General features: G+C 37.1%; 1 protein-coding gene across 1 annotated transcript in view; it reads left to right on the plus strand.

The window, feature by feature from the left end:
* LOC111147002 (von Willebrand factor A domain containing 8) overlaps positions 1–26629 on the plus strand; it is a 335372-nt gene that overhangs the window by 56456 nt on the left and 252287 nt on the right. The window contains exons 5-12 of the mRNA XM_022502835.1: positions 1149–1316; positions 5445–5609; positions 5943–5992; positions 7372–7480; positions 9567–9671; positions 21172–21303; positions 23177–23311; positions 23400–23477. Coding sequence (XP_022358543.1) covers positions 1149–1316; positions 5445–5609; positions 5943–5992; positions 7372–7480; positions 9567–9671; positions 21172–21303; positions 23177–23311; positions 23400–23477 — 942 coding nt within the window. The remainder of the gene's footprint in view (positions 1–1148; positions 1317–5444; positions 5610–5942; positions 5993–7371; positions 7481–9566; positions 9672–21171; positions 21304–23176; positions 23312–23399; positions 23478–26629) is intronic.

Here is a 26629-nt window from a genome sequence, read left to right on the forward strand (position 1 = left end):
CAGAGGCAGAGGGAGAAGCAGGCTCCCTGCCAAGCAAGGAGCCCGATATGGGACTCGATCCCAGGACGCTGGGATCATGACCTGAGCTGAAGGCAGCCGCTTAACCACCTGAGCCACCCAGGTGTCCCCGAAAGTATTTTCTAAGTAATAGTGATGATTCAGCTGAGGTTGACCAATGTCAATTTGTAGTGGCTTTTCCTCATGTTTTATCACAGATTTGTAATACAACTGCTGGAAGAAGCAAATGTCCCATCTCTAGAGCATTGTCATTGTCTTCCCCAACCCATCCCATGGACTCATGAATTAAGTACTTTTTATAACAAGGTTCTTAAAACAAGAAGCATATTTACTTAGGGTTTAGTAATCAGGTAAGAAATGGCATAGTCCTAGTAGAGATAGAGCTATAACATTATTTCTGATAGCTGTGTAGTAATCCATCACACTGATTTATTATGGTCTATTTTGCCAGTCTTCTAGATTGGCATTTGGGGTTTTTTTGTTTTTGTTTTTGGGTTTTTGTGGGTTTTTTTTTTTTTTTTGGGGTTTTTTTTTTTTTTGTAATTATAAATCTTTCCATCTATGTTTTCTTGACTATTCCCTTAAGAAAAATTCCTTGAAATAGAATTGCTGGATTAATGAACATAACCATTTAAATTTTTAAAAATACCTTGCCAGTTATTCTCCATAACATTGTCATTTTGCACATAGACCAATCGGGAATGAAAAGTGCCAGTTTCGTCTTAACCTTACCAACACCGAGAATTACTATTCTTTTTTAATCTCTGCTAATTTGAAGTTCTAAAAATATATTGTTTTACCTTGCAGCTCTTTGTTAACCAGTGAAATGGAAAATATTTTATTATGCTCATTTGCATATCATAGTGATATTATTTTCTTAATCTGAAAAATTCTTTTTATATTAAGTGTATTTACTTGGTCTTTGTTATGTATGTTACAAGCATTCTTTTCCTGAACAGGCATACAACAAATTCTACTACCTAGTAAAACTAGACTGTGAAGGTACTGATCATCTGTGGTTGCATTATTCGCTTATCTCTTACTTCTTCACTTACTTGCATTACAAGTAAAATTAAGCCATGCTCTGGCATCTTTCATATTCTCATATTGCTTTTGTCTCTTGGAAATAGTGTGCAGTCCGTGCAGCCACAGAAGGCAGAACGCTTGTTTTGGAAGGCCTGGAAAAGGCGGAGAGGAATGTTCTGCCCGTTTTGAACAACTTGCTGGAAAATAGGGAGATGCAGCTTGAGGATGGACGCTTCCTGATGTCTTCAGAGCGTTACGACAAACTTCTCCAAGTAAGAACAGAAAAATCCAGCTCCTTTGTCTTGGTTCCTGAGCTGTAGGAGGTGCCATTTGTGGTGAGACATGCTTGTGTGGGCACGAGGACAGCGTTCAGGCGGCTCACATCTGTGGCACACTGCTTAGCTCATGAGTTCGCAGTTTGACAAGTTTTGCAGTTTGCAGATCCTATTAGAAGACCTCCTAGATTTTTTTACTGTTTTTTTTTTTTTTTTTGGCCTATGTAATAACTATTTGTTTCTCTTTTTTCCCCCTCCTTTTAATTCTTTCTTCTTTTTCTCCCTCCTTTCCTATCTTCTTCTCTGTCCCCCAACAACCATGTACCAGAAGTCTAACGGCTTCTAGATGGTGCGGGCAAGACAAAGCTGAACTGAGTGTAGTTCCTGGCCTCCAGAAGGTCAAAATCCAGTAGATACTGACAGAAATGAAAGATATTTAAAAGATACCATGATGGTCCAAGCTGCCTGGATCTGATGCCTGAGTTGTTCTAAGAAACCCCTAACAACCCTCATTTCCATTCCGGCTGCCCTGCAGTGGTCCAGGTCCAGTTTAAAACATGGGGCAGATTAAAACTGTTCTAAACCCTCTCCTCACTCTAAAACCCAAAGGCCTTCCAGTGCAAAATAGATCTTGTCTGATCTGGGCTCTTCCTGCCTCTTTAGCTTTATGTCCTGCTATCCTTGTTTATTCCACTCCAGCTGATAGCATTGTCTTTACTGTACCTTAAACCCACCGGGAAGGCATTCTCCTAGTGCTTTGCAAGTCACTTTGCTCTTCAGAATGATTTTCTCCCAGATACCTGTCTGGCTTCCTTCTATACCCCTTCAAGTCTTTGGTCCAGTGTTATGTTCTCAATGAAGCCTGCTCTCACCCGCCAATTTGACATTGCAGTGTCCCCTCTGCCCTCACGCTCCCTGATTCTGCTCTATTTTTTCCTTAGTCTTCTAACATCCTACAGGAATTATTTCCTTGCTGTGTTTTTAGTTTATTCACTGCCTCCCTCTGCTAGGTTACAACTTACGCTACCAGGGATTTTTGTCGCCAGTGTTATCTCAAGCTTTTAGAGCAGTGCCTAGCACTTAGTGGCTGCTCAATAACTTTTTGTTGAATGAATGAATCAGTGCAATAAAATCTTTAAATGCTGTGATGTAAGTTGATAGGAAGAAAGTGCGGGGCCCTTCGGAGGCTTTGGGAAAGGTGTTCATGTAATGTCACAAAAGGACGAGAAGACAACCCTTGCCCATTCAGCGCCATCTGTGCTATACTGGAGCTCTCCAGCTAACCCAGAGTTCAGGGGTTGATGGCTCTGCCTCTGCATTCTAGGATTCAGTCTCTCTGACACTTGTGCGGTAGAGATACATGGATGCGAATTTTACTGCCCCAAGTAGGTTACAAATTGCTCAAGAGCAGAATCTGTGTCTCCTTTCTTCTCGATACAGCTGATGAAAGCCCAGGACACACTAGGCACTAAATAAGAGTTGTTGACACCAGAGGGTCTGATTGAACTGATGCTCCATGGCTGGTAGGACCAGAAATAGCTCTTTCTGATTCCTGCTGTGTGAGTCTGTTTTCTCAGAAACTTGTCCTGCTACCCTTTTAGCAGTCTGTTTCTTTACTGTTTATAGGAGTCTCTAGATGGTATTTTCACCATGAGATATAGTTGTCTTGTTTTGGAACTATCTGAAGATGACATCATACTAATGTAATTAGAAGAGGATATTGAGGGTTTAATCAGTAAGAAAAAAATTCATTCATTCATATTGTTAGAATTAATTTACTGAAATGAAAGATATGTTTATTAGTCATGTATTTAAATTTACTTTATATTTTAATTAATATTATAAAGATATGAATTTAAATAAATATAAGAATATAATTTATATTTATTATTTTTAAAGTAGGTCAGTGTTAGGCAGAACATTTTCTCATTAGATACTTTCAAATTATGAAAGAACTATTATTGGCTCCTATATCATTATTTAGTTATTTGGCATTTTTAGTAAATGATTTGGAAAAGAATACTCAGATATGGGATCATTTTTTTTAAGTGTGGTGTTTACTTCACAATTAGAAGTTTGATATATTCTTTATTTGTGTTAGAATTTTATGCAAAGTTATTGAACCTATTACTTTGGTTAAGGATTTGAAATATGGGGTCAAAAGAGTTTTAAGCTTTGCACAGTGGCAGTATCGTAGCGATTGAGGTTTATCTGAGGCACGATTATTGCTAATTGAAGAGTTTTAGTATACAAGGAGTGTTTGTTATTGAGAAGGATGTACTACATTGTTTTTTCCCAATGTAATTATCAGTATACATGCTTAATTTTCATTGGTAAATATCGTTTCTATATTCATAGAGTCTGTCTCATAAGAACCTCAGAGAAGATAGGCAAGATCCTTTCACAAAACACCACCACCTTAAGACAATTTATATGATAAGAGGATTTCGGTACCATAATTTAAGTCCTGTTTATTTCTAGTTAGATTCAATATACTAAATTTGAATACTTCAAAATTTTAATGGTTTCAGAGAGGTGATTATAGCAGGATTTCGTTATTGTGGAAACAGATACAATCACTTTGTATAAATTCTATTTATATCCTGATGATCTTTTTGGGGTAAGTGGGAAAGAAAAATATTCAGCTGTCTGAAGATGATGCTCTTGGTTTCTCAGGCAGGGCTAGATGCTGACTCTTGTCTTCTGGTGCATGGTGATATAGTATCTCTGTAGTCTGTTGATGAAAATGGGGTCATAATTTTGGTTATGCTTGAAATAATCATTCATTATATTTTTAAATGATTTCATGCAGTCAATCAACAGACATTTGTCCTATTGTGTTTAAGAGATCATAAGTCCTCTCAAGAGCTTGGCTGCAGCATGAAGTGGTAATGTACAGAAGTCAGATCCTTGCATAGGATACAGGGGAGGGGTACAAAACTGGTTCTGATGGAGGGAGGGATTAGAGAGTGATGTTGTTTGTGCTAAGCTTGAAATGATGCCTTGTTTATGCTGTGCAAAGTGGAAAGGGTGTTTCAGGCAAGTGGAGCAGCGTTGGTCAAGCAGCATGATGTGTCTGGAGAGCCACGGTTGTGAGATGTGGCGGAGCTCGGGGTCAGGGAAGGCAGGCTGAGGGCTGGGTGTGCAGTGCTTGCTGGGACCGAGAGAATAGGACATGACTTGAGCCAGGAAAGTCCTTGAGTGTCGCGTGAAGAGCTTCTACACAGTTATATGGGCCGCATCCCCTGCAGATATGCTGAAAGCTCAGGGCGTACACGTTCACATAAGCTTTGTAAGCTATACAGCTGAGGACAGTGAAGAGCCATTGTTAGGGTCAAGCAGAGAGAGAAGGAATGAGATAACAGGTGCCTACTGTGGACCAGTTGCTTTCGCATACACTGTTGTATTTAGTTTTCCCATTAGGCACAGTAATGTTGGTCATACTATTCCCACTTTATCGATGACAAAGCTGAGGGTCAGAGGGCATAATAACATGCCCTTGGTCATGTTTACACCAAGTGCTAGAGCCAGGGTTTGTAACCCCAGACCCTGTACTGTTTCCAGTCTCAACTCCACCAGATGCAAGTTGTAGGACCATGGGCAAGTTATAGAATTCCTTTGAACATCAGTTTGTTCATCCTTAAAAATGAATTAAATATTTATTTGCATTCTGATAAAAGTTAAGTGAGCAAAATTCATTGAAAGTACTTACATGTAATGAGTTTTCAATACATGGTAGTTGTTACTATGAATGTATCTTGGCAGAAATAGACCCATAAACATGGTCGTCTCTTTGAGGTCCATGGGCACTCTCTACTCAGAGTGGCCTCCTCACTCAGTTTCTCTGAGTTAATGACCACAGCTTGGAGATCTGACGACTCACGTTGCCTTTGTTCCTTGACTGTTAGCTGCTTCTCTGTTCAACGCCAATCTTCATGGTGTGAGCCTTCCTGGCACCCTGATCCTGATTTCACTTTGCTTCCTTCCTTGAAGGTTTGGTTTTGAAGCTTGTATTTGGTTCCCAAATACAATTTACTCAGCAATCAGGGCCTAAATTCCTAAGCCTGGCAGTTCTTGCAGTTGTAATCTGCATCATTTATGCTGTAAGTTTGGATCTTCTTTCAGGATCATACCAAAACAGAATTGGATGCTTGGAAGATTGTTCGGGTTAGTGAAAACTTCCGCGTCATTGCTTTGGGCTTGCCAGTGCCTAAGTACTCTGGGAATCCATTAGACCCCCCTCTCCGTTCTCGATTTCAGGCCAGAGATATTTATTTTCTACCCTTTAAGGTAAGTATGAACAAGGATAATTTATTTCTTAAACTGATTTTCTATTTCTATTTGGTTACTATAAAAATGTTACTATGTTTTTATGTCCCTCTTAGTAGTTAATGGAGAGAAAAAGAGAGTAAAGAAAATCTCTGGAAACTAGGGAGAAAGATTATTGTGGCGTTATCTATCTGATGGATTAAAAAAGGCTAACTTTTAGAAAATGACATATATCAAAAATTATTTTTTTTACTATTACTTAGTGTCTACTTAAAGTTTGAAGTGTGCCTATAAAAGTTTCCCTTTAGTCTGTTACATTCCTTATTGATTTGATATGTTTCTATGTTATTTTAGGACCAACTTAAACTGCTGTATTCAGTTGGAGCCAATGTTTCTGCTGAGAAGTAAGTATTTTAGCTACACATACACACATACACAGATACACATACACGTGCACACACACACACATTTATATAAATATCTGGACACTTAACATCAAATTTATTTATTTTGTCCATTGATGAATTGATTAATTCATCCATTCAATAAATATTCTTTGAAGAATTTTTTAGTAGTTGCTGTAAATGCTAATGATAAAGTTAATAAGACATGATCCTTGAAGGCAAGAAATTCAAGATATGGTAGAGTTTAAAGATATGGGAATGTATTAGTTTAATATTGTATAGTAGGGGTCATAATTTCAAAAAGGCATCAGCATTTGAGATGAATAAATATACTTTTGCCAGATAAAGATTGGAATTACGAGTAAGTACACTTTTGCCAGATAAAGATTGGAATTAAGGAATTCTAAGAAGTTATTTTTAAAGCATGGGGTATGAGAGTGTATGCCTTGTTCTTGAGGCTATAAAAAGCTCCTCGTGGCTGGAATTCAGGTTTGCATTGAGAAGGGTGGGAAGGGAGGCTGGCAGGATAAATGTGGGCCAGGTTGTGGAAAGTCTCACATATTGTCATATTTTAGAAATATATCTGGGGACTCCTGGGTGGCCCAGCCAGTTAAGCATCTGCCTTTGGCTCAGGTCATGATCTCAGGGTCCTGGGATCAAGCCCCATGTTGGGCTCCCTGCTCAGTGGGGAGTCTGCTTTTCCCTCTCCCTTTGCCTCTCCCCCCACCTCGCCCCGACTTGTGCTCACTTGCTCTCTCTCTCAAATAAATAAATTTTTTAAAAAAATCTTAAAAAAAAAAGAAATATATCTACATTTAATCAGCTTCTGAGTTTTTTTTATTTTTTAAAAGATTTTATTTATTTATTTGAGAGAGACCGAGAGAGTGGCAGAGTTGGAGAGGGAGAAGCAGACTTGAGGCCGGGCTCTGTGACCCAAGCTGAAGGCAGGCACTCAACTGGCTGAGCCACCCAGGCGCCCCAGCTTCTGAGTTTTAAATGGAATATTATAATATGAAGCTGTTGTTTCTTGAGAATTTAATAGTAAGTATCATCTTTTAGATTAATTAAGTTGGCTCAGCTGTTTCATATTTTAAAAATGAATACATTTTGTATATTCAAGCTATTAGGATAACATTTAACATCACTTAATTTTTTTTTTTTTTTAAGATTTTATTTATTTATTTGACAGGCAGAGATCACAAGTAGGCAGACAGGCAGGCAGAGGGAGGGATGTTAAAAGCAGGCTCCCTGCTGAGCAGAGAGCCCTGGAGCAGGGCTGGATCCCAGGACCCTGGGATCATGACCTGAGCCAAAGGCAGAGGCTTTAACCCACTGAGCCACCCAGGCGCCCCTAACATCACTTAATTTTTCTCCCCTAGAATTTCTCAGCTCCTGTCCTTTGCTACTACTCTCTGTTCCCAAGAATCTTCTACTCTTGGACTTCCAGATTTTCCTTTAGATAGTTTACCAGCTGCAGTTCAAATCCTGGTATGTATAAAATAAATTAATGATATGTATACCCAAATTAATGATGTGTATAGTTTGTGGCAAAAAGTACATTTAAAAGTTAATCCTTAGGGATTGACCACTTCAGTTTGTCTTGTATTTTATAAATATTACAAGACCTGAGCTTACTTGGCTGCTGCGCAGTAAACTGTACAGAGCCCAGCTGCATGTTCTGAGCCCTTGAAGAGCTTCCAGCTTTATGGGTGGCGGGGAGGCGGGCAGATGTGCAGCTCAGGGAAAAGTCCACAGAGGGAGGGAGGACTCAGCCTGAAGAGGCATGAAGAGCTGGGAGAGGCATGTTGTGGGTAAGCTTTGCCTCCACCTGCCCCACTGAGGCAGGGAGCTGGGGCATGCACACTTGGGCACCAGCAGTCATTGCTCGTCGCAAGGGACACTGATTCCCAGGCACTAGCTGCTCTCTTGGCCTGGAGCAGAGCTGGCTTCAGGACTTCAAGGGTAGTCTTCTTTAATAGCCCTACCGCTGCTGGCTGTTGGAAGGGAAAGGTGAGAGGCTTTGAAAGGATAAAAACAGATCTGAGGGCTTTGGTGGAGCATAGACATTGTCCACTACGATTTCGAAGAGGTCATGACCGTAGTGTCAGGAGTGGTGGAAATGCCCTCCATGCAGGGGGAACAGCTCGTACAAAGCTGTTGAATCACAAAAGGGCTTGTTACTTTTGAAGAATGCTGAGTCGTATTGCTAGAACAGGCATGTATGGTGAAGAGAGAGGTTAGAGCTTTCGTGTGAAGTGTTTGCATGGTGAGTGCACTTGTCTGGATTTTGTAGTGGGGAAGAAGGGGCCCATTAGATATTATGAAGTAGGTGAGGTGTATAGTAATCAGTTATACATTGGAGGAAGATACCTCTGCTGGCAGGGAGGAGGGATGGGGAGAGCATATGGTGGCATAAGGGGGAAACCGTAACCATCAGTGAGAGATTTTGCTAAGGAGAGCATAAAAATAAAAATAAAATAAAATAAAATAATAATAGTAATATATAATAATATATAGCAATAAAATAAAATAAAAATAAATCCAAGAGATTTATTTCTAAACTATTGTTGCTATTTGTTTATATATCCTGAAACTGAGTAGGTTTCACAGGTATTGTTTACACCGCTCTATATATTTAGAACAGGTTTTCTCCTCCTATTTATCATATCTCCTACATTTTGTTCTTTTTGTTTTTGCTTGGAACTTTTTACTTTGACAATTCCCAAATCTAAAAAAAAAAGTTCACAAATAGTAAAATGAACACCCATAATCCCTTCAACTAGAGTCACTAGTTTTTAGCATATTGCCGCATTTAATTGCCATCTCTCTTTTTTTCTGAACCATTTGAAAGGAAACCGTGGTCAGTATTCTTATATACTTCAGTGTGCACCTTGTAAGAAGTAGGACATTCTGCATAACCAGAACCATTAATCATACCCCTCGGCATGTTAACAGTAATTCTATAATATCATCTGATAGACAACTTATACCAAAATTTCTCTAGTTGTCCCTTTTAGTAGACTTCTGAAAGTAGAGTGAACGGAATTGAGAAAGCAGTTTGATTTGGGGGAAAGTTTTGAGAGTAATAAAAAACTTCTAGCTTGTAATTTATAACTGTGAAGGTAAGTACATTTGTGTATGAGAGTAACTCAGATTAGGAATAAAAGTGAAGGAGAAGGTACTTTGGGATGAGTATGGTAGGGAAATGTGTTCAGACATTTAGTTTCAGACATGCTGAATGGGGGTCAATGGGATATCTAGAGTCCTGTCTGGGTAATTGAGAGTTCAAGTCTATAGCTCAGGAAAGTAGTCAGGATCAGAGACAGAGACATGAGAGCCATTAACAGATAGATGGCAACTGCAAGGTAGGAGTGGATGAGCTTACCCAGGGAAAGGGTGTGGAACAGGAAGAGAAGAGGAAGTAATGAATATTTACTTTTATAGACTACTAGAAAATATGAGAAACCTATTGTTATTATTTATAAGGCAATTTCAATGTCATATGCATTTCAGATAAATTTTCTGTGATTGTTTTAAGATGTTCCTCATTCCTATGTATTTTTGCTCCTAATAGGACTCCTTTCCTATGATGTCAATCAAACATGCAATCCAGTGGCTTTACCCATACACTATTTTACTAGGACAGGAAGGGAAGATGGCTGTGGAAGGTGTTTTAAAAGTAAGTATCTTGGGACACCTGGGTGGCTCAGTTAGTTAAGTGTCAGCCTTCGGGTCAGGTCATGATCCCAGGGTCCTGGGATTTAGTCCCACATCAGGCTGCTTGCTTGGCAGGGAGCCTGTTTCTCCCTCTGCCTACAGCTCCCCCTGCTGATGCATGCTCTTTATGTCTCTCTCTGACAAATAAATAAAATCTTAAAAAAAATCTTAAAAAAAAGATATGTAACATATCTTATATGTTAACTAACTTGAATTTAAATTAAAAAAAAGTAAGTATCTGCTTCGCTTTCCTTTCCTTTTCCATGTCTCTTTTCATCCCTTCTGTTCCCGTCTTCCCATTTCTCACTTCCCCCCTTTCCTATTTTCTTCTTTCCATCTTTCTTCCTTTCCCTTGCTTTCCCTTGCTTTTCCCTCTCTTTTTTTTCTAGGCATGGAGGCACTGGCAGGCCAGTGATAGTGAAGCATGGTAACTGGTGTGGTTGGGATGTTGACTACATTGAACAAATAAGTAAATCAATTGAGCAGATGGGTCAATATATTGAGGATTATGAGAGCTGTGTTACTTACTATTGGAAAAATAATTTATAAACATAGAAAGGGAGAAGGAAAGAAAGGCTGCTGAGGTGTTAGATTGGAATTGGAGAAATCAGAATGAACTCATTTTTTTTCAATATATATAAACAGAGTAATAGATACAGATAGTGTGTGTATATGTGAATGCAGACCCATACTTTCTAGTTCTCTCCTCTACAAAGGCCTAAAAACTGACGATCCAGTGGCAGTGATCATGCCAATTGCTGAGACATTGGTTTCTAAATACCACACTTCTTAAACTAAAAGTAATCAGGACTCCTAGGAAGTAGGGGTGGTTCAGAATCAGCACAGGGGAAGTACACAATGAAATGAACTGGGATCATCTTACTGTGCCAGAAAGTAAGGAAATGCCTACCAAATGATGCTGATGTGCCAGAGTTACAGAGGAACGAGCTTGAAGTGGCTCCCATAAGTATCAAAATAAACAATGATAATGGTTGATTATAAGCCATTTAACAGAATAGGAATCTCTAAGTTCATATTGATATAAATGAATATATAAATACAAGGGGGAGAAGAAAAATCTCTTGAATAAATGCAGAAGGAATTATATAAACAGAAAAATCACCATTTGGCAACCATCAGTATGGTAGTTGATTTAGACAGAAGGTCATTAAAGGTTTTAAAGCTAGTGGGTGGAGGTTCTGTGAAGGATAGGATATTGGGGTGCCTGGGCGGCTTAGTCAGTTAAACATCTGAGTCTTGATTTTGGCTCAGGGTCATGAGAGTGAGCGCCATGTTGGGCTCCACATTCAACAGGCGTCTGCTTGAGATTCTCTCCCTGACCACCACGTGCACACGTGCACGCACACATTCACATTCTCTCTCCCTCTCTTCAAATAATAAATAAATAAATAAATATCTTCCCCCAAAAGTATAGGATATTGATATAATGTAAGAATATCTCCTACCAAAATACTCAGTTGACTACAAAACAAGAAAATGGTAACTTTTATGGTAAATGCCAACTTGACCAGGTGGGACAGATGGACATTGTGTCCCTCCTGAGTGTTGAGGTGAGAAGAGCTCAGCCTCATTTCAGGGATATTCTGGATAAGGATTCATGATGTGAATTTGGCCATTAGAAAGTATGGTATAGACCTAGGCTGAGGTATATAATGAAAGTAGTCCTGTATTCTTTAGAATTGTCCAGTCCATAAAAGAGAAAAAAACTGAGGAAACTACTTCAGTTTGAACCTGACTAAAGAAATATGATAGCTAAATGCAATGTGTGCTCCTACGTTGGATCCTGGACCACATGGGAAAAAGTGACATTGTTGACACAGTTAGTTAAACTTGAATATGTCTGTGGATTAGATAGCTGTGTTCTATTAAAATGATTTCCTGACTTGGAAGCTTATGTGGTGATTACATTGGCCAGAGTTCTTGTTTTAGGAAATACGAACTAGAATGTTTCAGGATGATGAGGCATCATATCTGCAGTTTGCTCTTCAGCGGTTCAATAAAAGACCAATGATAATGGTCTGGTGTGGGGTTGCTGATGGGGGTAAGAGGGAGGGAATAAATGCACTACAGAGGTAATCATTGGGGAAATCTGAGTAAAGGCAAAATAGAAGCCCTTTGTACAACTGAATCCTGTAACTTTCCTGTAAGTTTGAAATTATTTTAAGATAAAACATTTTAAAAACTGAATATCTGCTATAATGTGTTTCAAAATAAAAAAATTTAAAAACTATATATATAAAAACAAATATAACTAATAAATTATTAACTTGCAAGTAAGCGCTTTATATAAAACTATGGAAGTGGCTAATGAAGTTCTTATTTTTATCTTAAGCGGTTCATAATATGAAGCATGATTTTTTTTTTTGAAGTATGCATAGCATAATTTTCTTATTATATTGTTTAACAGTAGTGTTTTCTAAAGGGCTGGTCACAATATATGATATCTTATAACTATATATTTGAGCATGTTGACTCTTGGCAGATTGACTTACCCAAATTAATTCCTTTTTATGAAAGACAGTTTTTATTTTTCTTTTACAGTTTGGCTTACAGAGCAGATTTCTAAGGAGCAGGTAGAATGTGAACACTAGGTTTTTTTCTGTGTGTACAGGCCCTTCATTTTCTGGAGGCCAGGATTTTACCACCTTGGGCAAATAGAGTGGTGTTTGTTTCTCCTCTATCCCAGAATCTACAAAGGGGGTACAGAAAGAAGTATTCTTTATGTAGGTAGTAATAGTGAGAACTCAGAAGTAGATTCTAGGTACTTGAGCAGATTTTTCTCCACATATCAGCTAGCCAAAGAAACATTATTTTCATTGATTGTTGGTGTCAATAACAATATAATAATAATAGTAATAAATAAAACTAATAAAAAGCTCTTCCTCATAGATGCTGAGAACTGTAGTTGGGGACAGAATCTAATTGAAAAGCATAAAGAAGCAAGGGGAAAATATAACTAGTTCACTTTAAGATTTATTATCGGCACTGAAAAAAAGAACTAGAATTCATCTTTGATTTAATCAACATCTGAACTAAGCTGGCATTGGTCATTGAAATAGAGCACCTAGTGTTTAAGAAAAAGGTGGTGATTCCTGATGTGCTCCCTCGATGCCCATCAGCACAGTGCCCAATTCCCACGGAACAAGGGTAAATAGTCAGGGATAAAGAAAATGTCATGGGAAGGTCTGATAAAATGAAGCAATGTAAACTTTTTTGTGACACAACTGAGAGAAGATATTCAGTGCCTAGAAGAGTCAGTTATGAACAAAGGTATTTATTTTTATAAAGAAGCCACTTGGATGTGTTTCCGATCTCTGATTTCAAAACTAATCCTATAAATTAGACTTCTAATGAAGATGGCAGAGTAGGAAGATCCTAAGCTCACTTTGTTCAGTGGATACAATTGGATAACACCCACATCAGTGTAAATAACCCAGAAAACAATCTGAAGACTGGCAGAACACACTCTCCCAGCTAAATGTGGGGAAGAAGCCACATCAAAGTGGGTAGGGGGGCAGATATGTGGTCAGGGGTTAAATGGACCTGGGAGACTGTCTGTAGCAGGGAGGGACACCTTGGGCTCAGAGAGGGGAAAAGAATAGGCCATCACACGAGGTACCCCAGGCACCAGAGACCTGCACAGGGAAGACGAATTTCTGAATTTCCGTAACATTTGGCTTTGAAAACCAGAGGGGCTGATTTTGTGAGTTCTTAAAATTAGCAGGGCTTAACACCTGGAACTTGGAAGATCTGTGGGCTCAGCTCTGGGAGGGTGATAGGAATCTGAGTGCTCACTCTTAAAGAGACAGCATACCAAATAGTTCCACAGAGATGCAGCATTGAAAGAGCAGTTTGAAAAATACTGGGGTATATGGGAGGGAGATTTGTTTACTAATTTCAGAGCATGTGCTGGAGAAATAGAGGTGCTTGGAAGACCTCTCCAAGAGCAAAATTGCTGGCAGGTATCATTTCTTTCCCCCAGTTCCCAGCCTAGATACATGGACACCTTCGAATACCAACACACCCTACCTAACTTGGTAACAGTGCGCCCTGCCCTGCGTTCTGTGGACACAGCCCCTCCAATACATCTTGGCCATAGCACACCCAAAGTAGTGCCATAAGCCTGGCAGTGTGCAAGCAGCTCCAAGAGGTGTGAGCACCACAACAAAAAGTGACTCTTGCCCTGAACTTCCCCAGATGACTCCAGCCTGGTCCACTAACAGCACAGGGATCAAACCTTGCCTACAACAGGGAAGGAGAGCCACTGCAGATGACTGGATTGGAGGCTAAAGTGGCTCCGCCACAACAGTAGAATGCACACAGTACACGTAGAAGATACCCCTGGAGTGCCAGGTTCTGGTGAACAGGGGACTTTGCATCACAGGGCACTATGGGGTCTCTTGTTCATAAGGCCACTGCTTCTAAGAGCTGGAGATGTAACTGACTTTCCTGACACATGGAAATAGATACAAAGAGTTAGACAAAATGAAGAGACAGAGGAATATTTCCCCGATGAAAGAACAAGACAAATTCACAGCAAAAGAGGTAAATGAAATGAAAATAAGTAATAGAGAATTTAAACTAATGGTCATAAAGCTACTCCCTGGACTAAAGAGTGGAGAAAAGAGTGGAGGACCTCAGCAAGACCTTTAACAAAGAGATAGAAAACAAAAACCAACGAGAGATGAAGAATTCAGTAACTGAAATTAAAAATACATTAGGTGGACTAAATAGTAAATTAGAGGAAGCAGAAGAACGGATCAGTGGCCTGGAGGACAGAGTAATGGAAGGCAATCAAGTTGAACAGGAGAGAGAAAAAAATAATAGAAAATTTAAATAGGGAACTCAGCAACACCGTCAGGCATAATAACGTTTGTGTCATAGGGATCCCAGAAAGAGAAGAGAGAGAAAAGGGGGCAGAAAATTTATTTTGAAGAAATAATAGCTGAAAATTTCTTGAATCTGGGGAGAAAACAAATTCAGATCAGGAGGCACAGAGAGCACCCAACAACATTAAAAAAAAAAAAATCACTCACCACAATCAAGTGGGAATCATTCCTGGGATGCAAGGATGATTCAATATAAATCAATCAACATGATATATGAACACCAATAAGACAAAGGATAAAAACGGGTTCATTTCAGTAGATACAGAAAAAGCATTTGACAAAGTACAATTCTGTTCATAATAAAAACCCTTAACAAAGTAGGTTTAGAAGGAACATGCCTGAACATAATAAAGGCCATAAATGAAACACCCACAGCTAACATCATACTCAGTGGTGAAAAATGGAGTGCTTTTCCCCTTAGATCAGGAATGCAACAAGGATGTCCACTCTTGCAACTTTTATTCAGCATAGTGCTGGAAGTCCCAACCATAGCACTCACACAACAAAAAGAAGTAAAAGGCATTCATATTGGCATATTTTTAGAGAAAACCCTAAAGACTCTACCAAAAACTACTAGAAGTGATGAATGAATTCAGTAAACTCACAGGATACAAAATCAATATACAAATATCCTTTGCATGTCTGTACACTAAGAATAAAGAAGCAGAAGTAGAACTTAAGAAAATCCCATTTACAATTGCACCCCAAATCATAAAATGCCTAGGAATAAACATAACCAAGGAGGCAAAAACACCTGTTCTCTTAAAACTATAAAACATTAATAAAAGAAATTGAAGATGACACAAATGGAAAACCTGTTCCATGTTCATGGATTAGGAGAAAAAATATTGTTAAAATAGTCATACAACTCAAAGTAATCTACAGATTTAATGCAGTTCCTATCAAAATACCAACAGTATTTAGAACAAATGATCCTAAAGTTTGTATGGAATCACAAAAGACTCTAAGTAGCCAAAGCAATCTTAAAAAAGAACAAAACTGGGATCACAATCCCAGATTTCAAGATACATTGCAAAGTCATAGTAATCAAAGCATTATGGTACTGGCACAGAAATAGATGCATAGATCAAAAGCATAAAATAGAAAGCCCAGAAATAAACCCGCAGTTATATGATCAATTAATCTTCAACAAAGGAGGCAATAAGCAGCGGGAGAAAGACAGTCTTTTCAACAAATGGTGTTGGGAAAACTGGAAGCTACATGCAAAAGAATGAAACTGGATCACTTTCTTACATATTTAAAAACAAATGCAAAGTGGATTAAGGACCTAAATGTGAGATCTGAAACCATAAAAATCTTGGAAGAGATCACAGGGAGTAATTTCTCTGACATTAGCCATAACAACATTTTTCTAGATATGTCTCCTGAGACAAGGGAAACAAAAGCAAAAATGAACTATTGGGACTGCATCAAAATAAAAAACTGCTGCAAAGCAAAGGACACAGTCAAGAAAACCAAAAAACAAACTACTTAAATGGGATAAGATATTTGCAAATGACATATTCAATAAAGGGTTAGTATCCAAGATAAATAAACAGTTTATACAACTCAACACCAAAAACCCCCAAACAAACCAATTAAAAAATGAGCAGAAGACATGAACAGACATTTCTGCAAAGAAGACATACAGATGGCCAACAGACATCTGAAAAGATGCATGGCATCATTCATCATCGGAGAAATGCAAATCAAAACCACAGTGAGATATCACCTCACACCTGTGAACATGGCTAAAATCAAATACCCAAGGAACAACAAGTGTTGGGAAGGATTTGGAGAAAAACGAACACTTACACAGTGTTGGTGGGACTGCAGACTGGTGTGGTTATATATACAGTGGAATATTTATTACTTGGCCATAAAAGAGAAAGAAATGTTGGCCATGGGTGAAGCTAGAGAGTATAATGTAATAAGAGAAGTAACTCAGAGAAAGACAAATACCAAGACAAATACCATATGATTTCATTTATATGTGGAGTTTAAGAAACAAAACAAATGAACAAAGGGAAAAGAAAGACTAATAACCAAAAAACTGACTCTTACCTATAGAGCACAAACTGATGATTACCAGAGGGGGGGGGTGGAATAGGTGAAGGGGATTGAGGGTACACTTACCATGATGAACACTGAGTGGTGTATAGAGGTGTTGAATCACTATATTGTACACCTGAAACTAATATAACACTGTAAGTTAACTCTACTGGAATTAAAAAAAAAATCAGCTAGTCATACAAATGAGTTAAAGTTATAGAATACCTTCAAGGAGTTGAGTTTTCTAAAGAAAGTAGCTAATATTCCTTCATTTTGTTTGATTTTTATTTTGACTTTTATAATTATGGGGAATAGAGAAAAATGACTGAAGGTCTATATTACAAACAAAAACCATCCAAATTTCATTTCAGAGTCTTAAAAATGAAAAGGGAATGATATTACTTAGATAAGATTAGAAAAAGTGGTTATCTTTTCTTGCCTTAATAATGTATATAGCTAGTTAAGGAACAGTACTTCTTTTTCCAACTTCTTAGTAGATAAATAAGGGTGGGTGGAGAGCTTAAATTCATTCATCTGAACTTAAAGAACTTTCCTTTTGTACTATCATTACACACTGATACATGCAACTAGATCAGAATGTTAAATCACTCTCCTTAAAAATGGTAGCAGTCTAGTGATTGGTGTAATTGTTGTTATCTGTCCTGGAACAGTCCATGTGGCCCATTTGTTATTCTAAGTTTCTCTATTTTCTCAAGCTAATATTCACAGAAGAACAAAATTTTATATGTCCTCAAATAATTTTGAATTTAGAGGTGAAAATTAAGGCAATATTCTTGAATTGGAAAAAAAAATACTAAACTAAGAATTAGAAATATCTTTTGTAATAGCAAACCAAGAATGTACATATGTACATATAATAACTTTTCCTTGATACTCATTTTCTGACCTGCATTGTTATAGAAATTAATGGATAGTTGAATATGAATTAGATATCCATTTGGATTCAGGAAAAATTATTACTGAAAATGCAGTCAGCTAAAATTAGGAAAACCTTTTTATTTTTCCTAAGCAAGCTATAAAAATAGCTAAAATGTCTTTCATTCCTTGGATAGTACTCATCATATGATGTTGATACTCTGAAAACATGTTTCTGTAGTCATAAAATCACTCCTAGATTTTAGTTGACAACTTAAAGAAAATACTCTTCCTCTGAATCTGCTATCCTTTGAGAATGGCATACTTTTCTTACAGTATAGTAACAAGTACATTTATCTTCTAGTACCATGTCTTGGCTCTCAGTCCTTAGGTAAGACTGAGTGGGTTTGTCTAATAGACTTGAAAACATGGGTATGGATCTGGAGGTGTTTTGATATTAAAGATAATACTTGAGAGTTTATAAAGTACAAGTGTTAGTTGAATTGGTCACATGGATGGAAGAACCAAAGAGGAGCATATATAGTGAGAAGAAATCCTGCCTGAGGATTGAACACTGGAAGAGCCAACGTTTAAGGATTGGACAGTGTGCCAAGAACCTCCAAATAAGGCAGAGGAAGAGCAGTCAGAGCATACAGATGGTTTGTAGTCTCAAACTGGATGAGATTATTTAAAAAGTGAGCATAGAAAATACAAAAGTTCCACTCCTGAAGTACCCTGATGTGCACTGGTCAGGTAATTGAAGAAGAAGAAGAACCTGCCGGAAAGACTGAGAAGGAAGGAGCAATAGAATAGGAGGAAAACTTATTTATTTATTTAATCAGTTAGTTTGGCAAATAGGGTATTACTGGTGAACTTAGTAGGAACAGTGCTCATGGAGTGGTGGGAATGCCAGCCAAGAAAAATCAGTGGGCTGAATAGTAAATCAGAAATGAGGGAAAGGAGACAGTGATGATACACTACTTGTAAATTAAGTTTGATGGTGAGAAGCTGGGTCACTCAAGGATTATGTAGAATCAAGAAATGACTTTTTGTTTCTTAAAATGGGAAGACAAACATCTTCATAGGAAGGAGGGATGTAATCTGTGGAATACATGGAAAATATCTATGGAAATATGGTCTGGGAGAGATAGGAAAGACGTTTCCAGAGCACCATTATGCCTTGGTTTGGAAAGATTGAAGAACATATTTTTCTATCCAGCATCTGGAATGATGGAGTTATCGTTAACTGAGATGGAGAAAGCAGACTTCCAGTGGCTTTTCATTCACTCATAATTAAAGCAGAAGTCCTTTCTACAGAGATGGTGGGAAAAGAAGTGAAGATTGATGAAAATATAGATGATTTTGAGGATTAAAGGGAAAGGATTTCATTTGTTTGTTCATATAACAAACCTTTATTGATCACTATGTCCCATGTATGATTCTAGGTTCTGGAGGTTTGGAGTGAACCAAATAGATACATTTTAATTTTGCTGGTGGAGTTTATATTCTAGCAAAGAATGGAGGAGTATGTGCCTGAAGGCTCTGTGGTGGTTGGAGGAGGCCTGTAGATAACCTGCTGACACAGGAATGAATTGGTTCGGATGACACCTAAGGGAGAGTAGTGTTAGTTTGTATTAGTTGCTGATTGGATTTGGGAAGGAGCCTAGCAGAAACCAAGGGCTACATACTTGTTTGGTAGCCAGGAAATAATGTATGGAGAATTTCTTTTTTAGTGCTCCACAGCCTAGAAAAAGGTATAAAGAAAATGAATACTTTGGAGGGACAGGATTGGGAATTGTGAGGGTGAGTATGCAGGCCTTGCAGATCAACATATAATTAATATTTCCTTTTATTAAATTATATTTCATAGTTCAAATAACATAATCCCAAAGAAAGTGTATCAAAAAATACATGAGAATTGTTTGTTTAATTGACATTCCAGAATAGGAGCTACTCATTAATGTAAAATGGTAAAGTAAATGAACTTTGGTTTATTTGATGTTCTACTTGCTAACATGTAGTCTGTGAGAATTATATATGTATTTTATTCCTCAGTTACCTTTTTGATTAACAGTCCTTTAAATTTCCTATGCCAGCAGATGGTAATTCATCTTGCAACTTGAGTTCTTTTACTATCTTAGGGTATTCTAGCCTACTATTTTGATTCTACTGAAATATTTTAGCTTGAATTATTTATAAGGACATAGCCAGTTATAGCAAGTGGTTCAAGGCATTAGTGTTCCTTTCTGGAATACAAGTGCTCTGCAGTCAGTCCTTTATGAAGTTAGGCTGACATTATTATAGGTGGGGTTAAAAACATGCCTTTAGCTAACATACTTGTTTTCTTAGAATTTAACAGTTCTAGGTTCTAAATTCTAATGAATTTAATTACTTTAATTACTTGACTAAGGCCTTACTCCATTGAACATCCCTTAAAATACAGTGTTAACTTTTTTTTTGCATGAAATTAAATTGTCAGTAATTATTATTGTCTATAGCACAAAAGGAGCTCCTACCGAATTATGTGATATTCTGGGAATTTGCATGTGTAAAAGGCATATTACATAAGACTTATATTTTTTAATGGTAGCACAAATAGACAATTTTTCTTAGGTTTGGGTAAAGGAGTAAATATTGTCCTAAGTACTTCTGACATCAAAAAGACTTGAATTGGATTGTTTGGCTTAGAACATTGAGCTTGAAGATAATTTTCTTCCCCTAAATCTATTTTCTGGATTTGGGTTCTGCTGAGTAAGCAGTGATCTGTTCTTGCATTGAGGGTCAGTTCTTTCACTATAGTGCTAATGTTCTAAAACTAAGGTAGGATTTTGGCTGGGGTGGGGACCATTTCTGCCTGTTAAATACTAAAAATGAGTTAATCTTTTCATATCGAACATGCTGTTATTCTAGGGCATAGGATTTAATTAATTTTCAATTACTATTCTCATTTTCCATAAATTTGTTTGTATTCTTTGTGTGCATTCTTTATATAACCAGCTGGAATGAGGACTATAACCAAGCGTTAGAGCATTGCTAATTGGTCCACGTGGAGAAAGAATCAGTGGTCTTAGTGTTTTACATCCAGTTTGACAAATACTGAGAACATACACCAAAGCAGGCACTGTGCCAGATACTGTGGAAGACTGTTAGAATTTATTGTAATCAGTTAGTCTAACCACACACAAGCAAACAGCAGAATGGTGTCCAGGAAGTTCTGGCTTCATGAATTTCAGGCAACATTAACGTAAGTTGATTTAAGAAGTCAACCAAAATAAGTCTTATTTTACTTTAACATGTTGTCAAGAGTCTCATCGTCCTTTCCAGGAAACTGGAACCTTTGATTAACAAGAAGTGTAGGCTGTAGACTGTTACCAGCTCAGGAGTTCAGTGACTCCCTTTCCTGTCATTTAGTAAATTTTAGGTACTATTTGCATATCACCTGAGTAATTGGCTTAAGGAGAATGGCATTTGTAAAAACAGGAAGAAAATTGTCATTAATTTTTTACCTCTACTTTTATACTATAGAGTGAGTTTCAGTTCTAAATAAGATATCCAGAAGACTGGATATCCAGCACTAACACTAAAATAAAAAGTAAATCACACAATTTTCTTGTAATTTTGTAGCGCTTTGAACTCCAAGATTCAGAAAGCTCCGTGCTTCCTAAAGAGGTGGTGAGAGTGGAGAGGCTGACGGAGAGTCCTGCCCCCCAAGCTATGGTCACTGTCCGGATAGCAGACAAAGAGGTGACCATTCAGGTAACGGGTCGAGCTTTATACTTTCTAAGATGTGCTTTGTTCTGCCCATTTTTATGACCTAATTGGGTTTTTGATTTCCTTGTAAGCCTCTGGTTCTGTAGGGTCACATCTGTATATCTGTATCTGTATCTATCTGTGTCTCCACAGTCATGTATGTTTGTAAATTGGAAAAGTTCAGGAAAAAATTAGGGATAACCTTTCATCGAAAACCAAAGTTGACTTCTGGGAAAATCAAATCAAGTACTGAATAAAGCATTGTGTATTCCAAGCCGTTGGTAAGAAATAGTGTTTTCAAACATATTTTAGGAGCTAAGGAACACTCTTTTCAAATAAAATCATTCTTAGCTACATGCACTATTTAAAAGAGGAGCGATTCTAGTTGTGCAGTGTTTAGAAGAAGGGAAGGATATTTGGTCACAGAACTCCATCTGCTTGCTCTGCCTCCCTTTCTTATAATCCTTTGAGAGCCCTGAGAACCCCAAGAAGTGATGAGAAACTGTCCCTAGAAAACAGAGCATGAAAAACATAGACTTAAATGAATTGTAAGTGAACGTAGGAAAGAAAAATGCTTGCCTTATGTGCCAGCGTACACTTTAATTATAAACTTTCTATGTGCTTTAATGGGATATTATTAATATTTATTAATGTTGCTGTATTTATTCATTCATCAAATTGATGGTTGATTATGTCTACTATAAGCCAGGGTCTGTATTAAGAATTATTAGTGCCCACTCTGTATTAGTCACTGTATTTGTCTCTTTGCATATATTATGCCACTAAATCCCCCAATAACCCTGGAGGCAAGTTTTATTAGGTCCATTTTATAGATTAGAAACTGAGATGTAAAGAGGGTAATCAATTCACCCATGGTCACCAGCTAAGAAATGTCATAGATGAGATTTCTAAACATGATCAATTTCATTACACTCTTCTGTCTCCTTCAGGTGAATGACCTCACTAGGCTGATGGTCTCAATAGAGACAGATGAGTAAGGACCGCATTGGAATGTCTGTGGGGATATAGAATGACCTGAGTCTTAAGGGATGACATAGGAATTCTCTAGTGGCTCAGGAGTGGAAAGGTGATAGGACACTTTAGGCAGGTTAAACAGTATGTCCAGAGGCATGAGATATGAGCAAGCTTTCATTATTTACTTCCCTTTGGTAATGGCTTTCTGACCTCATTGCCTTCAGTCTCTTCCAGTCTGCCTTCTATGTTACCACCAGAATGATCTTTCCTAAACTCAAATCTGATCTTGTCATTTTCAAACTTACAGTTCTGTAGGGTTCATGTTATGTACAGTATGATTGAGTCTTCAGCAGAACAAGGAAATCTTCTCACTGTAGGGTCCCCAGGAGACTAATAGGAGGAGTTGGGAAACAAAAGAAGTAGGTGTGAGGGATAGGAAGAGAGATTTTAAAAACAGATGTTTCTGAGTGGTAAACTCAAAGTGGAAAAGGATTTATAGACATGGATTTTAGAAATCAGGAGATCATTGGTGACTTTGGAGAGTCCCAGTAGACGGACTCTAAAATTCAGTACTTAGCGCTGGAATTTGGACAAAAACCTTCATTCTCAAGTAGTGATATTATTATTATAAGTTATAAATAGCCTGAAAATGACATGATTCTTATGAAAATATTTGATAGCACTGGGCTTTAATTTTAGAGGGATGATTGATTTGGAGGGCTGATGTAATGATCACATCTGTGAATGAGAAAGTAGTTGTTGCTCTATTGAAATATCAAAACCAGTATAGAATTGAATTGAGCAGGGAATTATTAGGGGCTTCTAAATGGCAGTTATGTGCTTCCTTTTACTAATGCTTTGAGAAAAACATATGCATATTATATTTACTTCTCTTTAATTATAGGTGCCAGCTGGGACCAGGCCAGTAAATCAGCCTTGTGCATCAGACCATTTTATACAAACTTTAAGCCATAAACAACTACTGGCTGAGATGATGCAGTCTCACATGGTTAAGGACATATGTTTAATTGGAGGAAAAGTAAGAATAGCAGTTTGACTTTAGATTTCTCTTTGCTGGCTTTGGATGTTTTGACTTATCCCTTGAATGATTGTATTTCCATTTGTAGGGTTGTGGAAAAACGGTCATTGCTAAGAACTTTGCAGATAACTTAGGATACAGCATAGAACCCATCATGCTCTATCAGGTATGAGATTCATTGTTAGCACTTGGACTATGAACATATATATGTGGGCCATCAGTAGAACTTAATGAGTATTCTTCCTTGAGTTATGACCTGTTAATTTTGATGTATATAAATAACAACAATCAAATTGGGGTACAATGATAATTATTTGGAACTTTTGAAAGTGCATTTTAGGAGATCTCATGTGCACAACGTATCGGGGTCTACTTTTCAAGAGAGATGTAATTTATCTGCATGTGCACACAAACACAGAACACATTTAGAAGTAATTTGGAAATCTAAACAAAATGGCAGATAATTAGATATTCATTGAATAGACTATTTTTTATTGTGGAAAAATACATAAAATTTACCATTTTAATCATTTTTAAGTATACAGTTCACTGGAATTAAGTGTTGTGTAACCATCATCACTATCTATTTTCAGAACTTATTTTTTTCTTTCCTGTATCTCCCTCTCCCTTTCACCCATTTTGTCCTTCCCTCTACCCCCTCCCCTCCGGCAACCACCAGTTTGTTCTCTGTGTTTACAGATCTGTTTCTGCTTTTTGTTTGTTTATTCATTTTGTTTTTTAGATTCCACATGTAAGTGAAATCATATGGTATTTGTCTTTCTTTGTCTGACTTATTTTCAGAACTCTTGTATTCCAAGTTCTATATTCATTAAACAATAACTTTCTACCCCCACCCCCCACCCCCATCCCAGACTCTGGTAACGTCTGTATTACTTTCAGTCCTTATGAATTTGCCTATTCTAGGTACCTCTTTTAAATAATATCATACACTTTTTGTCATTTTGTCTCTATTTTACTTAGTATGATGTTTTCAAGGTTCATTCATGTTATAGCACATATCAGAATTTTATTTCTTCTCATGGCTTAATAATGTTCTGTTGTATGGATATACTACTTTTTTATTCAGATGTTGATGTAAGCTCTGGTTGTTTCCACCTTTTGATTATTGTGAATAGTGCTACTGTAAACATTGGTGTATGAGTACCTATTTGAGTCCCTGCTTTTAGTTCTTTTAGGTATATACCTAGAAGTGGCATTGCTGAACCATATTGTAATTCTGTGTTTAACTTTTTGAGGAGCTGTTAAACTGTTTTCCATAGAAGCAGCACCGTTTTGTATTCCCACCAGCAGTGTGTGGAGTGGTAACTCCTTGTACTTTTGATTTGCATTTCCCTGATGACTAATGAGATTAGGTATCTTTTGATGTGTTTATTGGCTGTTGTATCTCTTATTTGGAGAAATGCTTATTCAAGTTCTTGCTTGTGTTTCAATTGGGTTGTCTTTTTGTTGCTGAATTATAGGAGTTCTTTAAATATTCTGGATAATAACCCATTTTCAGTCATGATTTGCAGATATTTTCTCCCATTCTGTAGGTGTCTTTTCACCCTTTTCATACTATCCATTGATGCACAGAAGTTTTTAATTTTGAAAGTCTGATTTATCTTTTTGTTATTGTTGCCTATGTTTTTGGTGTTATATACCATAAATCTTTGCCAAGTCCAACATCATGAATTTTCTCTCTGTTTTGTTCTAATTTATAGTTTTAGGTCTCATGTTTAGGTCTTTGATCCCTTGGTCCATTTTGAATTAATTTTTGTATACAGTGAAAAGTAAGGGTCCAACTTCAAATCATTTGCATGTGAATATCCAATTTTTCCAGCACCATTTGTTGAAAAGTCTTTTCCTCATGGGATAGTCTTGGCATCCTTGTCAAAAATCAATTGACTATATATGCCAGAGTTTATTTCTGGGCTTTCTCTTCTATTCCCTTAGTCTGTCTGTCCTTATGTCAGTACCACCCTGTTTTGATTGCTATAGCTTTGTGGTAAGTTTTAAAGTCAGGAAGTATGCGACCCCAACTTTGTTTTCTTTTCCAGGATTGTTTTGGATATTCAGGGTTCCTTGAGTTTCTATTTGAATCTTAGGATAAGTTTTTCTATTTATGAAGAAAAGTGCTATTGAGATTTTGAGAGAGATTGTGCTGAATCTATAGATCACTTTGGATAATATTGTCATCTTAATATTAAGTCTTTCAATCTGTGAACATGAATGTCTTCTCAGATATTTGTCTTCTTTAATTTCAGTAACGTTTCATAGTTTTCAGTCCATGAGTCTTTTATCTTCTTGGTTAAATTTATTCCTAAGTATTTTTGAATAGATTATTTTTGTGAATGTACATGTTGTATATAGTATGAAAAAAAGCGAACTTAGAGTTGGTAATTTTACAGAGTAGAATTTTCTCGCATGTATTTGTTTGCAATGATACCTCCTAAGACATTTTTATCCTTCTAATTTATGATTCTGTAATTTAGTCTTTGGGTGGTTATGATATCTTTTTACTTCTAGTAGAGTCTCTGTTTCTATTCTTTGAACAATTTTTAAAGTGGATGTGATATTATTAACTTACATTTTAGGTTGTATTTGCATTTTTTGTTTATTCTTTAATGAAGCTTTCTTATTGTTACTGACACTAAATATACTGAACATTAAGATTGTTTTTATTTTTGAGAAATGGCATTTAAACCAGTTACTTATTGTGACTGTGGGTTATAGACAATGTTGGCGGTTCATATTTCAGAGTGTTGAGAAGATTCCTTTCTGTGCTGCTTTAGGTTACTTTGTGCCTGTTGGTTGAATTGGCCAGAGTTTAAATAAAATCTATGAAAAAGCATATGATCCAAGTTTATGAAATCATGAAGAAAGTAAAGGTGATGAGATTAAAATAGTAGTGATATCCTTGGTTTTTAGGTATAAACATGTAGAGAAAAGAAAATAAATTTCTACACTGTACAGGAGGTGGCAAGTCTTGGAACCCACTGAAAATATATTTTGAAATGAGTTTCTATAAATTGACTGTAGACCTACTGGCTTTTTAAAGAGAATTAAGGAAATTGGGAGAGGAGTATATCTTAAACTTTAATATATGGAAGATGCCATGAAGAATACCCTGCTGTCACATGAAATCACTCCTCTTGATATCTTTGCAGAGATCAGAAAGCAGATGGTTAGCTCAGTGTGCTAGTTCATGTGTCTCTGCCCTTAAATAGCTCATGTTAGAAGTGATCTGAAGATGGCATTTTATCACCTCACCAAATGCTTAACTATCACCTTTCTAATTTCCAATGCAAATACTTTTCT

The sequence above is a fragment of the Enhydra lutris genome, unplaced genomic scaffold, assembly GCF_002288905.1.
Source record: "Enhydra lutris kenyoni isolate GAN:26980312 unplaced genomic scaffold, ASM228890v2 scaffoldscaffold15, whole genome shotgun sequence".
Classification (NCBI taxonomy): Eukaryota; Metazoa; Chordata; class Mammalia; order Carnivora; family Mustelidae; genus Enhydra; species Enhydra lutris.